Below are 16,113 nucleotides of genomic sequence, written 5' to 3'. Positions count from 1 at the left end.
TAACAGACAAAAATAAGTTGTTATTTACAAGTAGTATATATAATAAAACTACTACTGTGATAGGCATTTATACAGGGTAACTGCAGTCAATATTTGCATTGTTTAAAAAAATTTCCTTAAACAGAAATTGTTCAGAGTTAGCCATTTGTCCATACACGTGTATGTTATGAGAAGTACAACAGCTTTTCACATTTTTAAAATTATAAGCATAATTTACATTTTTCCCTCCTAATATCAAGTGAAGATATGGTGCAAACTGGAACACAAAGACAAGTAGCTACGACTGCTGAAATACAATCAATTTGGAACATATTAGTGTTTCAAACCGTAAATCCATGAGAAAAATCCCTAGTATTTGGCATGGTCCCCCCACCACCCACCCCTGAAAGGTCAAAGCAAGATAGTCTTTTAAAGTAACAGTGATTATTGCATATTAGGTCTTTGGAAAAGCAGAGTTTTAACTAAAAATATTTTTAATGTAGTTGAAATATAGGCATATTTATCTCAGGGAGGAAAGAAGAATAGAACACATGATCAGTAATGTTACCAAATCAATCCAGTTAATTTGTTCCATCCTTGCTTTGACTTATCCCCAGTACCTTAGATAATCCAGTGGAGTGAACAGCACTGCAGCAAGTGCAAAAGCAACAATCCAGTTTTACATGACCAATTTTTCATTCTCTAGAAGTCCTTTAAGAATCTGGGTCTTAACTTCTATTAACCCCTAATTTAAGTGCTGACAGGTAAACGAACATATATTTCGAACTGACATAACAGGGAAAACATTTACCTTTCTTAAACCAGGATATACAAAAGACAATTTGCATAGTTACAATTCAAGCACAAATAGGTACAAAAGCATTTATAAATTTACTAACTTTCTGCTGTTTGTGCCAGCCAAATCTTAGATTAGGTATGAATGTAAACTTGGAAGGGACTGAGGAGAACAGTCAGTGTTTTTTGCTTAAAATATATTTAGAGAATGCTTTTTAAAGGTTTTTAAAAATATTTTCTGCAGCAGGAACAAACAGTTCAAACCCCCCACAAAGCCATCCAAAATGCCCAAATTCCTCCTATACAGCAGAGAAAGTTTGTTCATAGGTTTCAAACCTACATACAAAACGAGGCACTAGTTACGCTATTTTGGAATGTGTCCATAACCCTAACACTTCTGTTCACCCCAAGACTTCCAAAACACCATGGCTTCTAGCTTCCTAAGAAAACATATCTTCAGAAGGTGGTGCATAAGAAAATCCAACAAATGCATCATCTGCCTCAAGGACACTGGCATTAACAATGCTGTAATCTGAAGAAACGCAGACAGAGTATGGGACCATTTCTTCTGTAAACACTGCATCAAAATTCCCAATGTCATCTGGTCCAACCTAAAAATCAGAGATCTATCAGCTGTTATGTTAATACTATGCTTTAAACTTGTGGTTGTGCTTTCAAATTTAACTCTTGAGGCTATCTGTGTTGTTGTTGCCTGTTTATGCACAGGAAGTTTAAGGAAGCACACCACAGCATCCCCGGAAACAGCTATTAAAAGCCTGATAGTTTCTTTTAGACTGGAGTTTAGGCCAAAGCTTACACACCTTTATGATCTGATGAACCAGGGAAATACAAATAAATATGTCTGTCTGAACTGACTTTTAGGAAGATGCAAAAACTAATCCCACCCCCCTGAAAAGGAAGCCAAAAAATCAACCCCAAACCACACCAAATTGTATTTCTCTCCTTTCCATAAGTACTACTTTAAATGTTAAAATTCCAGCAATGGTACTGTTACTACAATAGATCAGTGACACACCTCAGAGCAAAAGCACAGTAATACTGGGTCACACAAAAAAGAGACAAGACATCTGAGGCTCCTTCACAAACCGGATGTAGACTCAACTGAAGGTGATGCTCTGATGGGACTTTAAGGACTTCCTTTCCACTGGACCACCCTCACCCTCCCCCCAAGCTTTTGGGCAAGCAGTCACAGGTTGACAAGAGTTTAAAACTGACAGGAAGATAAAGAAAAGCTGCAACCAAGGCTGCATAACTACAAAAAGCAGTAAATCAGTCTTTCAGAAAGATTTAAAAGTAAAGACTATCTTCTTATTTGGTCTTCAGACCCCACAGAAAATGACAGTCCTTTGACAGGAAGGAGCTGAAGAAACAGTGATGTATCAAACTGAGTTTTAAGTAAAAAAGGACGGTACCAATGCTCAAAAGTGTGACTGCTCAAAAGGCACTGGGGGGTTCCCACTTCTTCACCATTTTGAAACAAACGTTCTTTGCAAATAAATGAGATCTCAAAGGCAGAATTTTGGCAGCTATGAGCCAAAAGCAGGTACCTACCACATTAGGATTAAATGGCGGTGGGATCTTCTTCTGAAGAAGATCAGTCCAGCTGAGAGATTCAAAGAATGGGTGCTTTTGAATTTCAAGCTGCAGTAAGGAATAAAGATTTTAGGTATTTCAGAAATCCATCCCATGCATCATAGTAAATACTACTTCAGACTGCATGCACATAAGGAAGTCCTTCTTCAGTTTGTTTATTCACAGTTTACTTTGCAACAAAAACTGTAGTTGGTAAAACAGCCATTAAAATTTGTTAGCCTGTCTCTGCAAACTGATTTCCCTTTAAGATTGTATTTTCTGCTTTTAAGTCTTAAAATCAACCACCCTGAAGTCTACCTCAGAGCAAGCACATTTTCTGTTAGTACCTCTGCTCTTGCCTTAAAGTTTTGTTAGTTTTTGTTAAGTAGATCATTGGCTGCGAAGCAGCTGCTTCAGCAAATCTACAGTATACTTAGTTAAGAAGCATTAGCTACAGTAACTGCTACTATCCTTTCATCTTGGTCCATGCTGTGAGAAAGCACAATATTATAGTGCAAATGCTCTGTTACAAGGTCAGCAGGCTACCTAATGTTAAAACTGAAGACTGTGAGGATCTCACAATTACTGGATGAACTGCTTCTAGATGTTTCCTCATTGCACAGTTCTGAAGACACTGTATTTTTTCACATCACCTTCTTGCAAACAAAGTCTTTGTGCTACACTGGGAAAATGTTTAAAATGATTTTAAGGCTAAAACCAAGCTTCTGTCTGCACACTACCAGTGTTTATCTGAAGATTGTGTTTCATGCAGACCGCTAAACTGACATTACCAGAGAACAGCCTTTCCTTTTGATTATTTCCCAGTTTCACTGCAGTGAAACCTACCTTAGTACACCTTAGTGACTACTACACATGGAATTGTGTTTCCTTTGCTGGCTGGTACAGCAGCAACCAAGCTCTAAATATTTCTATCCCATTACAGTAATTTCTCTCTTACTGCCAACGGCTTTTAGGGCTCGATTACACTGGTGTCTTTAATGAAGAAACAGAGTAGGAAAACAGAGATAGAGCAATCTCTTATCTCCAACTATTAAACCTGTGCTGTGCACATAAATTTGGTGATGACCCTTTAAACAAAGCAAGGCTTGATAAATTAGGACATTACATACAAAATCTTCCCTTGCTCCAAGTCTGCTTTGCCGATCTTTCTCCAAAAGCTCTTCCAGGATAGACCAGGCTGTAAGACTGATTCCTGGGCGCAAAACTAGGGGTTTATGAAGAATATTCTCGTACATCTCAGCAACATCACGGCAGTAAAAAGGAGGCTAAAAAATAAAAATCATACACGAATTTGAAGCCAAATGCAGTGAATTATTCTGTAAGAAATACAAACTGCTAGCAGTCAAGAAGAAATCTACTTCTTCTTACACACTAACTTCTAATTCAGTCACCACCACTGCCAGACCTTTACACTTGATAGCTTCCCCACCCACCTCCTGTACGCCTAACATGTTCTCACACTCATAAGAAGCCACAGATGCCATCCAGTTTCAAAGCTCCCATTGAGCTTCCCTGAAAAGAACCTGAGAGTGGAACCCAAATTTATCTCCCTATTTAAGGTCCTGGAGCAGGGGGAGATGAAGCACAGAAAACTAACAGAACAGACTGTTACTGGAATAATTACATGTGAGTGAGTAGAAGCAGCACAGTAGGATTTTTTAATCCTAATGCTGCAGCAAGAAAACGTGTCATGCTAAGTGTTAAGAGTAACTGTTCATCCATTTAAGTGGATTTTATCAGTATTTTTCAAGTTAGCATCTTTAACAACATGCCAGGGTTACTTCACATAAAGGGAGAGGAGAGGGAAGCAGCCCCTGCCCCCCTCCCCCCATTAAGTACCTACCAGCCCATAAAGCATTTCATAAAGAACTGCACCAAGGCACCACCAGTCTACTGTGTTGTCATAGGGCTGCTTTTTAATGACTTCTGGTGCAAGATACTAAAATAAAAAATAAGTAAAAAGTCTTTTAGAGCATTAGGGTAGCATGAATAAAACCTAGGTTTTAATCACATCAAATTAAACACCTTCAGGAAAAGTTGCTTCATAGCAATTGTATGACTGCTAAGTATTTATCTTGTCCTTCAACAAGCCTGGCAAATACTTTGTCACCATTTGGGTATTTACCAAGCAGGAGAGCTGTTTTCCCAACTGAAACAATACTTCCCACATGCTATTGTTTTGCCAAACTACCACCTCTATTATGAAACTTGTTCTACATTTCTGACAGCTTGCTGCACTGTTGCAGAGGCAACATCTCTCAACACGCTAACGACTCACAGCTTCCTGTATGCTCCCCATCCAATACATAAACATGAAAGGAGAAGATACTTATTCTGCCTCTAATCTATCATCTCTGAAAAATTGTATGACCTATATTAAGTTTCAGTGTACATCTCAATGAGGGCATGAATTGTGAGGTGCTACACGACATCCTTGTCTCTAAACTGGAAGCATCAATCTCTGGAGACACGGACCACTTGGTGGATAAAGAACTCGCTGGATGGCCGCATGTAGAGAGTTGGGGTCAATGGCTCAATGTCCAACTGGAGACCAGTAATGAGTGGTGTCCCTCAGGGGCTGGTGTTGGGACTGATCCTGTGCAACATCTTTGTTGGTGACATGGACAGTGGGATTGAGTGCACCCTCAGCATGTTTGCCGATGGCACCAAGCTGTGTGGTTCAGTTGATAACAGTGGAGGGAAGGAATGCCATCCAGAGGGACCTTGACATGCTTATGAGGTGGGCTGATGCCAACCTTATGAAGTTTCACAAAGGTCCTACACCTGGGTCGGAGCAATCCCAGGCACAGCTACAGGTTGGGCAGAGAAGAGATTCAGAGCAGCCCTGCGGAGAAGGACTTGGGGGTGTTGGCTGATAAGAAACTGAACATCAGCCAGCTTTAGTGTGTGCTCACAGCCCAGAAAGCCAACCACATCCTGGGCTGTATGAAAAGGAGTGTGACCAGCAGGTCGAATGAGATGATCCTGCCCCTCTACTCTGCTCTCATGAGACCTCACTTGGAGTACTGTGTGCAGTTCTGGTGTCCTCAGCGTAAGGAGGGCATGAAGCTGTTGGAGCAAATCCAGAGCAAAGACATGAGGATGATCAGGGGACTAGAGCACCTCCTGTATGAAGACAGGCTGAGAAAGTTGGGGCTGTTCAGCTTGGAGAAGAGAAGGCTGCATGGAGACCTCATAGCAGCCTTCCAGTATCTGAAAGGGGCCTACAAGGATGCTGGAGAGGGACTATTCATTAGGGACTGTAGTGATAGGACAAGGGGTAATGGGTTAAATCTTAAACAGGGAAGTTTAGATGGGATATAAAGAGGAATCTCTTTACTGTTAGGGTGGTGAGGCACTGGAATGGGTTGCCCAGGGAAGTTGTGAATGCTCCATCCCTGGCATCATTCAAGGTCAGGTTGGACAGAGCCTTGGGTGACACGATTTAGTGTGAGGTGTCCCTGCCTATGGCAGGGGGGTTAGAACTTGATGACCTTAAGGTCCTTTCCAACCCTAACCTAGCAATCCTGTAATTCTATGATCTCAGTCCTCACCCACAGCATACACAATTTCTAACTTCGCAAAACAAGAGAATGCTCACTTCTATCATTCTAGCATCCACATTCTGAAATTTAATTTACAAATAGGTAATAGCATTGTCAGACAAGGCACAGACTGAAACTCACAGTTTAATTAGATCAGTATTTCTCCAACTTTCTGTATGTGTGAGTGCCCTGTAAACTCATTTGTCTATAGATGACTCTGCAAAAATATAAAAAGCAGCTGAAGTATTTTGAAATCAACCACTTCAGCTTTTGCTAACCTTTCACAACCTCCTTTGAGATTTTTAAGTGTTGGAACTCACCATGTCACCCAACTGAGTGTTTAGAAACACTGAGAAGATAATTACGCTTTTAGCAGGATTATGAAAGATTCAAATCTAAATCTTGGATTATAAAGACTAATACAAAACTGCTATGTTTAGTCTTGCTGGTTTTAAGAATACATAGAAAGCAACAGCATTTTCACCCTCTTATGTTGCAATGCATGTGAGACCAAGGTAAGTGTGAAGACTAAGCCTCTGAACATGAGAAAAACCCCTCAGATTTTCTGAAACAGATCCAGTTACCTGTGTTCTATGCACTGTCCTTTGAGATTTCTAAAATATTCAAATATTGCTTCAGTTCATGTTTACCACTCAAACTTTACGTATTCCTATTCTGATCATAACTAGGATTATTTGTCATATGTTGCCAACTGCTTATTTCTTTTCAGTTCAAATGTTTCAGGTAAATACTACTCCTCACATATCTTCCACTGCCTTCAAAGGCCTTTGCTGTAATTTCAAGTATGTTTATCAAATTATCAAAGCCACGAACACTGACATTTCAGTGAATCCCTCATGCGTGTTGAAGACCTTCAGATTCTAAATTTTCCAGTGTATTTTTCTCAGTGAAAAGACAGAGTTCAATAAACTTGGTCAGCAAGTAAAGGTTCCATGCATATGCAAAATTTGCTCAAGACAGGTATTAAGTCCCTATAAACTTACTCAAAGTCGGCAGCAGAATATGGTAAGTAGATTCATACTGGAAAATCTGTTCCAGCTGTTACACAAACTAACTGTCCTGTGTCTAGCCAGTGGTTAGGAGACACAGGAGGAAACAGTGTTTGAAGGGGGTTGAAAAAAGGGAGGAAGGAAGAGATGAGTTATGGGGATGTGGGTAGTAAGTAGGAGTAAAAAGGACAAAGAACACATCTGCAGGAAGCTTGTCTTTGGTTTGGTTTCATGGAAGAGCTCGTTAGAAGAATGCAAACCTCCACCAGTACAGAGTATTTGATCTTCCAGTTACACAAATACTAATAATAGTTAACAGGCATTAATTACTAGCCAAAAACCCCACAGAAGTCGTCAACATACTTCTGGTGTCCCACAGAAAGTTGCAGTGGTATCAGAACTTGCAATCCCTTCTTTACAAAGTCCAAAGTCTGTCAACACAACGTGACCCTGTTTAAGAAAAGAGTGGTATTTTAAAACCAGAACCTGCTCAATGTGTGGATACACACTGTCAGTTTTGTGAGAGAACACAGAAAAACAAAGTAACGTATACTTACTAGTGAATCTAGGAGAATGTTTTCTGGTTTTAAATCCCTGTTACAACAAAACAAACCAAAACAAACATATTAATTCAAAGCAGCAGTCACTAACATGAGAGCCTCAGAGGCAAGCAGTTTCATTCTTCAGCTGAAAGCTTCAGGTTTTGGTGAAACTGTTGTGTTTGAGTTTCCCTTAAGATAATTGCATACAGTGGTTTTCACTCACTAATCTGTGCCATTTTGAACTTCTGCAGGACAAGGATACAGTTCAGAAACCTACCTGTACACTATATTTATGGAGTGTAAGTAGCCCAGTGCACTGGCTATTTCAGCAGCATAAAATCTGGCTCTGTGCTCAGGAAAGGAACGTTCTCTTTGCAAGTGAAAGAACAGCTGTAAATACGCATATAGTAAATAAAAATATTATTAAAAAGATCAGGTTAATAACACGTAATTTTAACAATAAAACATAATTTTATTTAGCTGTCCACTTTTTTTAAGTAAAATGAAATAAAAGTGGGTTTGCTGCATGATTCTGTCATACTTTTACTCCCTTCCTTTCTTCTCAGAAATGAACAGGTAATTCAAACATGTAAGAACATTCCCCTAAACCCAAGACTAGTCAAAAGGAACTAGAGTAAACCACTAGGCTGTGAATAAAAGTTGCAAGATTCAATGATGCAAGATAGCCTCCTAACAGAACATAACCTGGTGTGTCAGATCAGTAATCTTCCATTTCTGCATATGCTTGCATTCAAATTTTTCCATATAAGTATTTGTAGAACTGTATTTTGTAATCACCTAGATGTACCTCAGTTTGGGAGATGTATATTCCAAGCTGACAGCTAATCCACAAACTACACAGAGCCGTCTGGCTTCAAACAGTTTGAGCAGATATGGGAGTCTAGCCAAAGATTAATCATAATCATACAGATTAAACTATACAACCCATTCAACTTCTTAAGATTTTGAGAAAACAGAAGTTTTCTGTTTTCCGCCTACAAAGTTTGGGAAAAAAATAGCAAAAAGCCCTCAGAGCTTTCTGAACACTTCATTCAAATTTGAAAGCTGTTCTGCACTGTATTTTAGTTTGCCTGGAAGAATGCCAAACTAAATTGTAGGCAGGAACTCAAAGCACAGCACACTAGGAGCTTGCTAATACAGTTTAAATAGGATGACAGTCCATGAGGCAAGAGAAAGGCCCATCTTGTCCCAACTCTGACACTTAAAGGGGTCAGAACAGCAGCTCTAGAAACACCATAAGTACTGATGGCAGGCCATCATCAATATGAAATAATGCAGTTCATATCTCATCCTGGTTTATTCAGCATACTTAACATTTGTCTGTGTATATCCAGCTGCACCAACACAATAGGAAGCCTAGAGATACGCCGAAACAAACTACATAAATTCCACCCCTTCCCCTGTGCTCTTCCAGCTACCGGAGTTTCATCATCTACAACAGTATCCTGTCTTATCCTTTCCTGTTCTGTTTTAAGCACCTCTAAGACCTTCTGAAGTGTATACATTTTACACCAGTGAACTAGCAAAACCGAAAACAGCAAGTGACAAGACGCACAGCTCTGTTCTGTTCATACAGTCATTTTTCACTATGACGTTTTCTTCAGTGACGACTAATTTCCTAGGTAGGCCTAGGTATTAATAGTCTACAAGACCCTCAAAACCTTTTGAAGGAATGGAATGAACATTTTATACCCTTTTACGTGTACTGGCTATTCAACCAGTTTATACATAAGTTTCTTGAGCACTCCTAGAAGTAGTGGCTGCTTTGGAAAGCAACATATCCCTAGCTGAAGACAAGCTGCTCCAGAACATCTTATTTAAGCATATATATACTTCCTCCGTTTCTTTCACAAGGTTTTCCTCAAGTTACTTAATGGCACTGCTTCAAGGAGAAGAATCTTGAGGTTAAGGTTATTTGGTAGTAAGTAATTAGACCATACAAAGCTACAGAATAATCTCAAAGGTCCCAATAATACCAATGTAGTAAATTCAGTTGCCAGTTTCCTTCCTTCTACTTTCAAAATACTGGCATCTCAGCTAATGCAGATACAAAAGGAAAAGCCAGATTTACATGGTGAAAAATGTAACAACATAAGATTAATTAATAATAAAGGCAAACTTAAGTATATACAAAATACAGTATTTGTATTTGACAATCATGAATAAATTTGGGAATAGAGTTGGACAAGAAGAGGAACAGGGTCCGTATAGCTACTGAAGTCTGTACTGATAGCAGATAATAATAGGATTTGGAGAGAGACCACCCATTGTAAAGGATCATTCCATCCCCCCCACAGAGAATTAGAAGAGAGACTAAACCCAAACGCAACTACCACATACCTCTCCTCCATTAACAAAATCCAGGACAAAGTAAAGCTTTTCCGTTGTTTGGAATGAGTAATGTAATCCAACCAAAAATGGGTGTTTCACATTTTTCAAAAGCACATTACGTTCAGCCATAATATGTTTTTGCTGTAAGGAAGTAAAAGATCAGTAAGTAAACAGGAATATTTTTGTAACTAAAGGAAAAAGGGAGGTAGGTGGGGAAAGAACATTTCACCTCTTTCCTATTGAGAACAATTTTTTTCTGCAGCACTTTGACAGCATAGTATTTCCCATCCAGTTTTCGTTTTGCAAGAAGAACCTGAGAAATTCAGAACAAATGAAGAAATGTGACCTTTGCGGTTCACATTCTATTAGTAATAATTCCATAAGTTCAGCATAACTGGGAAGTATTCATGCTAGTTTTCTACAATACACTTTCTTTGCCTCTAATACAGTCAACCACCAATGTAATCACCAACAAAATGAGCTCAGAGTTCAGTAAAAAACTGCCTTGATAACAGTATTGTGAAAGACTGAATTACATTTATTTTCCATGACTTGCTGAATCTCTATCAATTTCAATTTGTAAGTTTTTAGAATAATTTAACGAGAAACAACTTAAAATTGGAAACAAAGACTTCAAAAGAGATTCTCTGTTGCATCTTTGTAAAGTATCAGTAATTAATTCACTTTTCAATGGGCTGTTGCTCACATGGGTCCACTGCATTAGGGGTTTGACAAAACAGCCCATGCCAACAAAGGGAAATGCACGATTCATACTCCAGCTGCTGCATAAGCAGAGGGGTACCTCCCTTCCTCTCTGGGGGAGAGGATCCCAGTTCCTCTTAATGAGAAAGGGAAACACTCCCATTTGCTACTCCAGACAAGTGACTGAGGCAGCCAACTGCCACACCAGGTAAGAAATGTCAGGGCTTATAAAAAAGCAGCAAGAGGGATCAAATAATACAGTTTATATGCAACCCTAGACTGATACCACTTCCAAAACCTCTAGCCAAGTCTCTAGCCAACAGTCATTATGCACAAGACTCCAGCTGGCATCCTTGCACCATGATAAGACACGGTAATAAGGAAACTCACCTTGCCAAAGCTGCCTTTCCCAATAACTTTCAGGAAATCAAAGTCTGTTGGCTTAGCACTGAAATATATTTAGGAACAAAGACAGGTGAGCTGAGAGGAAATTACAAGCTTTATAGCTGTCCAGCAATCTAGTGTAGCATGTGAGTGGTAATGCAAGAACAACACTCTGTTAGCACCCTGGTTTATTCTTCATTCCACCTAACACCCACATGTCAGTAGACCATCACTCAGAGACAATGACTCCTCTTCATTCTACAATTCCATTTTCCTCCAGGGAAAGTGCTCAAGTTGCATCCTTTGAATTTCTTTTGTAAGTTTAAGGTTAAGCTACAAAGGAGCAGCAAGACTGTTCTTTTATTCTCCACAGTCTAGTTCCTTGTAACTTTTAAGTCTGCATTTCCCTATGACTTTTCCTAGAGCTTATTTTTCATTTCCTAAGGGCTCAAGCTTACAAAGGGAAGGAAGAAGGGACCAGGTTTGTTATTTATTCTCTTTGTTTATCCCTTCCTTCCCTCCATCCATGCCTTCCTCATTTTAAATTACAGCAAGAGGAGGGAGGTCTTGAGGAATAATTCACTCTCAGTTTTTCCACTTCCTACACCACCACTCCTTTCATTTTTCCCAGGATTCCCTCTTTCCTAAATACAATTCAGATATATTTTTGTCAGCAAAACAATTATCCATGTCTTCAAATTCCAAAACAACAGTTACATCACCATATACCTCTCCATTTATTTCCCCTGAAGGGAAGTACTCTTAAAGTTAATTTCTTACTGCAATCTATTAAGCATTTCCTGCTATTAGTCCAGAACAAATCTGTGACGAAAGCAAAACCAAAATAGCAGTCATCTCCTAGATGAGAAAAGCACAGAACTGAACACAGATTCACACAGAACTGAGAACAGAAACTCTGCAGAAGACACCAGAGAAGCAAGTTATGACTGCAGTAACTAGGTTTGCCATACATTAAACCAAACTTGTTTCAGCAGCTGTTCACATTCTTAACAGTTGTTGGACCACTCCCAAGACAGAGAGGTCATCTTTGCTATAGCATTGTGAAGTAGGAGGATAGCAAACTAACAAAATCTGAAGGTAAAAAGAATTGTAAAAATGGCTGCTTATTTAGCACAGGAGTTAGTGTTTTGCTTCTTCCTGAGCAGTGCAAATTAACAAATAAAGGCCTATGCCCAAAGGACTTTCATTATTATTCACAATTACACTCAGTCTAACTTTGCTGGGTTTAAAATTAAATTCAATAAATGTCACTGGAATAAAAAATTTACATTAAATCAAATTATGTTTTAATTCAATGGAAATGAAACCTACTGAGGATTTCCAGATGGTCCCAAGTTGATATTCTGTGAGGTAGAGTTGATATTCTGTGGGAGAGACAAAGATTTATTTTTAATTTTTTTTTAAGTTATCTTAGAAACCAATATTAATTTCAAAACACTCCACTAATTTGCTCAATCCATACTTTACATTTGTTAAGGAGATCTAACACCCACATTAGGATCCTTGTAAATTGAAATATCTGGCCATCATCACCTTGTCACAAACTATTTCTACGCACATCACATTCAAAGATGAAGGTCATACAATAACTGTATCGAGACACAGAGAACAAGATTGGGAATTAAAATTTACAATCGTTTCAAGAAACAATTTATTCCTCATCCAGAACTGAACACTTTCTGTATTTGCTCTAGGAATGTATTTCCTAACTTTTATTCTAGATTTTCCAAGATCTTAGCAATAAAATGATTTCAAACCCCCATACATTGTTTATGCAGGAGTAAATAAGGGAAGACACAGTGTTTTGAAAAAGAAAAAAAAACGTGAACATTCTCCCCACCCCAAGAAAAGGATTACCCACTTGTTCTATCCTGACATTAAAGGTCAACTTAGTTCCAGAGATGACATGAATCCTACCCACTACACACCCAGACACAATGTGTAAGTTACAGAGAGAGGAGGAAGCCACTGTCATTTAGGTGATTTTTCTCAATCTTATTTTCATTTTACAAAGGAGTATTTGTACTCTCATCGTGGTTTCAGACTTTATCAAAAAAGTATAAACTGCATTCAAAGACAAGTTACCTGGAGACAGGCTTGGCTCATGGGCATCACATAAACCAGTACTCCTCCAGAAGCGGAGAATTCCCTGAACACAGCACTGGGTGCTACTATTCACCAATAAGAGCCAATCACAGAATGACACTGATCAGTTTTTAAAAAGCTACAATACAAAAGACTTGTTTGTTCTGAAGGCTCGGTTTTGTTCCTTATTTTTCAGCTTCGTCATTTACATTAACTATGGGAAGGTGAATTTTCTACCAAATGTACAGTCTAGGCCACTCTGCATTAGCCCTCTTCGTATTTTGGAATCTGGTGTGGCACGACACATCATTAATTTTTTGACTACAGGTTTTGATCATTCCATGTTACCTAAAATACCTTTCAAAGGACTAGGAAACTGGTATTTCAAATTAGACTTTTGCTGTATGCTCACAGGACTGTCAAGCACTTACAGAAAAAAAACCCAAAAAAAGCAGCAAAGACTGGCATCTTTGGAAGTGGAACTTTCAGGAAATACCTGATCACAAACCAAAATGACAACTTTTATACCCTTAAAGAAGGCTGAATAAGAAAAGTACTAAGATTACATCTGTATGTCAAGAATAAGAAAAGTACTAAGATTACATCTGTATGTCAAGAAGTAAGCCATGGAGAAAACAAGCTTAAATATGGCTTAAAATATTCCTAAAAATACTCCTTCTCTCAAACAGCACTGTTTCTAGAGGCTGTAAACTAACTTCCAAAGAATCCACCTAGCCACATAATGGCTTTTGTGACAAGAGAGGCGTCAGACATCCCACAGTGTTACATGTGAAATGAAATCAAACCCATCCTTGCTCCTAAGTGACTTTTAGGAAGACTGCTTTTTTCCCCCTGAATCATATTTCTCCCCCTCTTAAAAAAAACCCAACAAACCCAAGCAAACAAAAAGACAATTAAACATTTAATCTCCCCTGCTCCTTGCCAGATATTCTTAGCAAGAATCTTTGAAGAGATTGCAAAAGCTGTGATGGCTAAGCTCTGACTAAAGCTGTGTTTCTTCAAACCATATAACAAGTAGGCAAGAAGCAAGACAAAACTAACAATCTCCTGTACCCCTTCTCTGTGGTTCACATATGACAGAAGAATATCTTACACCCAAAATCAGAACAGATTTGTTTCAAAGAGCACGGAGGAGACTTACTGTGAAACCAGCTAGTAATTTTCAGTATATAATATACCTAAGATTGCTCTCAAATAGCTAAAGTTTAGAAGACTGTTCTGTTGTTACCTTCCGACTGCTCCTTTCATCTTCATCTTCAGATGGATCTGACTGGTGTTTTGGGTTATCCATTTGAAGAAATGCTCTGACATCTGGGCTAGAAACACAGTGATAATCTGCATGATTTTCAGCCATAACCATAGGAAGCACTGGGTTGAACAGCAGCATACAGAGGCGTTACTCATCACAAAGTTTTGCAACTAAGTTCTGGCAATTAAGGACTGTGTATAATAAATGCTTTTATAGCAACATAATTCAAGTGCTGAATGTGTTGCATACAGCACATAAAATTTTTCCTTTGCAAAACCCAGACACATTAAAGTATATGGATGTGAATGAAGACTTCACAAGGAAATGCTCTGCAGAACAGCATTAAAAGGTAACTGTTAGAAGAAAGCATGAGTTCTAACTGATCACCAACCACCAGGAAACCAGCTATCTTTCAAGAAACTGAGGGGTTTAAAACCATCTGTAATTTTCCAAAGTCAACGAAATAGTCCAACATCATATAGTATGAAATGCATAGTCTGCATCCCAAAGAGAGATACATGGTCGTTACATTCCTGTCCCCATTCACTTTTAAGTGGAAGATGCTGACCTTCTATTCAGAATGCATTCTGGCTGGGCACTTGCAAGACAACGTTAGGAAATCCTTCCCTTCAGCTGCAGGACACAAACACTGTCCTTCAGCAACCAGCAAGAGGGCCTACAAGCTTCCCACAGTACTTAAGGAGATGCCTTTCAAACTTCAGCACTCATTTCTAGCTGCTGCCTTGGTGAGGGCCAGGGGAGGAGGACTGGGAGAATGCAGGGAAAGTAAAAGAATTCTGAGAACCCACCTCCAGTAAGCAAAGCTTACTCAACAGTAATTCAAAAGAATGTAATGCCTTTCTTAACCACTACACAGTGAGTGAGTAAAACATAATGTACCAGAAGTGAGGCAAAATTAATGCCTAAACAAATGGGTATCACATACAGGCTATATACCGCCTGAAGAGATTACTGAATCTATCAGTTTCCATCAGTTCACTAAAAGGTAGACTGCTTATCAAGGAGGAAATCTTACCTAAATTTCAGAGATTAAGTTCTTTGAGAATGTCTCGGGGCAGCCACTCATAGGAAACTTTGCATGAGCCATTCAGTAAAAGAAAAGCACTAGCTTACTATAGAGCTGCTCTTTTATCCCTAGTACATAAAACTATTTTACATGTAAAAAACAGATATACTTGCTTTGCTATTTTCAATCTATTTCACCCTCAACACTTAAAGAAAGTGAGGATCAGCAGTAAGAGACGAACCATTTCTGACATATCCCCAGCTCCTGTATTTCATATTAGCACTACTCATTACTGGACCCAACTAATGTCCTATACTATCTGAGGTTCCCAGTCTCCATCGCCCACATTCTATATTCGTAAACCCTACCTGAAAGCTTGCTTGTTACCTTCAGCCTTTCAGGTTTCAAGAACAAGGCTGCACACACAATTTTCCACTATCATTTCAGTTTAATTCTTCCCATCTTATAAGAACTCCAAATTCTGATCTATTTCACGGCCTCGCCTGTATTCTGAGTCACAGAAGACAAAAATCACTGTGGTTTGAATATTGTAGTAATACTGGCTCACGATGCAACAATTTAAGTTTCAGAATCCTTGGATACCATAAAATCAAGAATAAAGAGTTATGGTTAACACTTTCCAATAGACAGAACAACAGAACCAGATCTTAATTACCTTTCAGCATTAATTATTCTGGACAAGTGGCTGTTTTAATGGAGCATGTTGTAATACAGCTCAAATAGTTACTATAGTAACTTCGTCCAGGACTGAATTCACAGCAGGGGA

The 16,113-nt window shown here is 38.8% G+C and overlaps 1 protein-coding gene across 3 annotated transcripts in view; it reads right to left on the bottom strand.

Moving 5' to 3' along the window:
- SGK3 (serum/glucocorticoid regulated kinase family member 3) overlaps nt 1-16,113 on the bottom strand; it is a 59,193-nt gene continuing 43,080 nt past the window's right edge. For all 3 annotated transcript variants that reach the window (XM_061342895.1, XM_061342896.1, XM_061342894.1), the window contains exons 6-17: nt 14,279-14,366; nt 12,256-12,308; nt 10,930-10,987; nt 10,067-10,150; nt 9,847-9,978; nt 7,763-7,875; nt 7,501-7,537; nt 7,307-7,393; nt 4,232-4,327; nt 3,498-3,653; nt 2,347-2,436; nt 1-1,385 (exon numbers count right to left, since the gene is read on the bottom strand). In XM_061342895.1, coding sequence (XP_061198879.1) covers nt 1,215-1,385; nt 2,347-2,436; nt 3,498-3,653; nt 4,232-4,327; nt 7,307-7,393; nt 7,501-7,537; nt 7,763-7,875; nt 9,847-9,978; nt 10,067-10,150; nt 10,930-10,987; nt 12,256-12,308; nt 14,279-14,366 — 1,165 coding nt within the window. In that variant the 3' untranslated portion in view covers nt 1-1,214. The remainder of the gene's footprint in view (nt 1,386-2,346; nt 2,437-3,497; nt 3,654-4,231; nt 4,328-7,306; nt 7,394-7,500; nt 7,538-7,762; nt 7,876-9,846; nt 9,979-10,066; nt 10,151-10,929; nt 10,988-12,255; nt 12,309-14,278; nt 14,367-16,113) is intronic.

The sequence above is a fragment of the Neopsephotus bourkii genome, unplaced genomic scaffold (assembly GCF_033783945.1).
Source record: "Neopsephotus bourkii isolate Nb327-2 ecotype Australia unplaced genomic scaffold, CSIRO-AGI_Nbou_v1 NB_1820, whole genome shotgun sequence".
In the NCBI taxonomy this organism is placed as follows: Eukaryota; Metazoa; Chordata; class Aves; order Psittaciformes; family Psittacidae; genus Neopsephotus; species Neopsephotus bourkii.
This window is presented reverse-complemented; position numbering and strand designations above follow the sequence as displayed.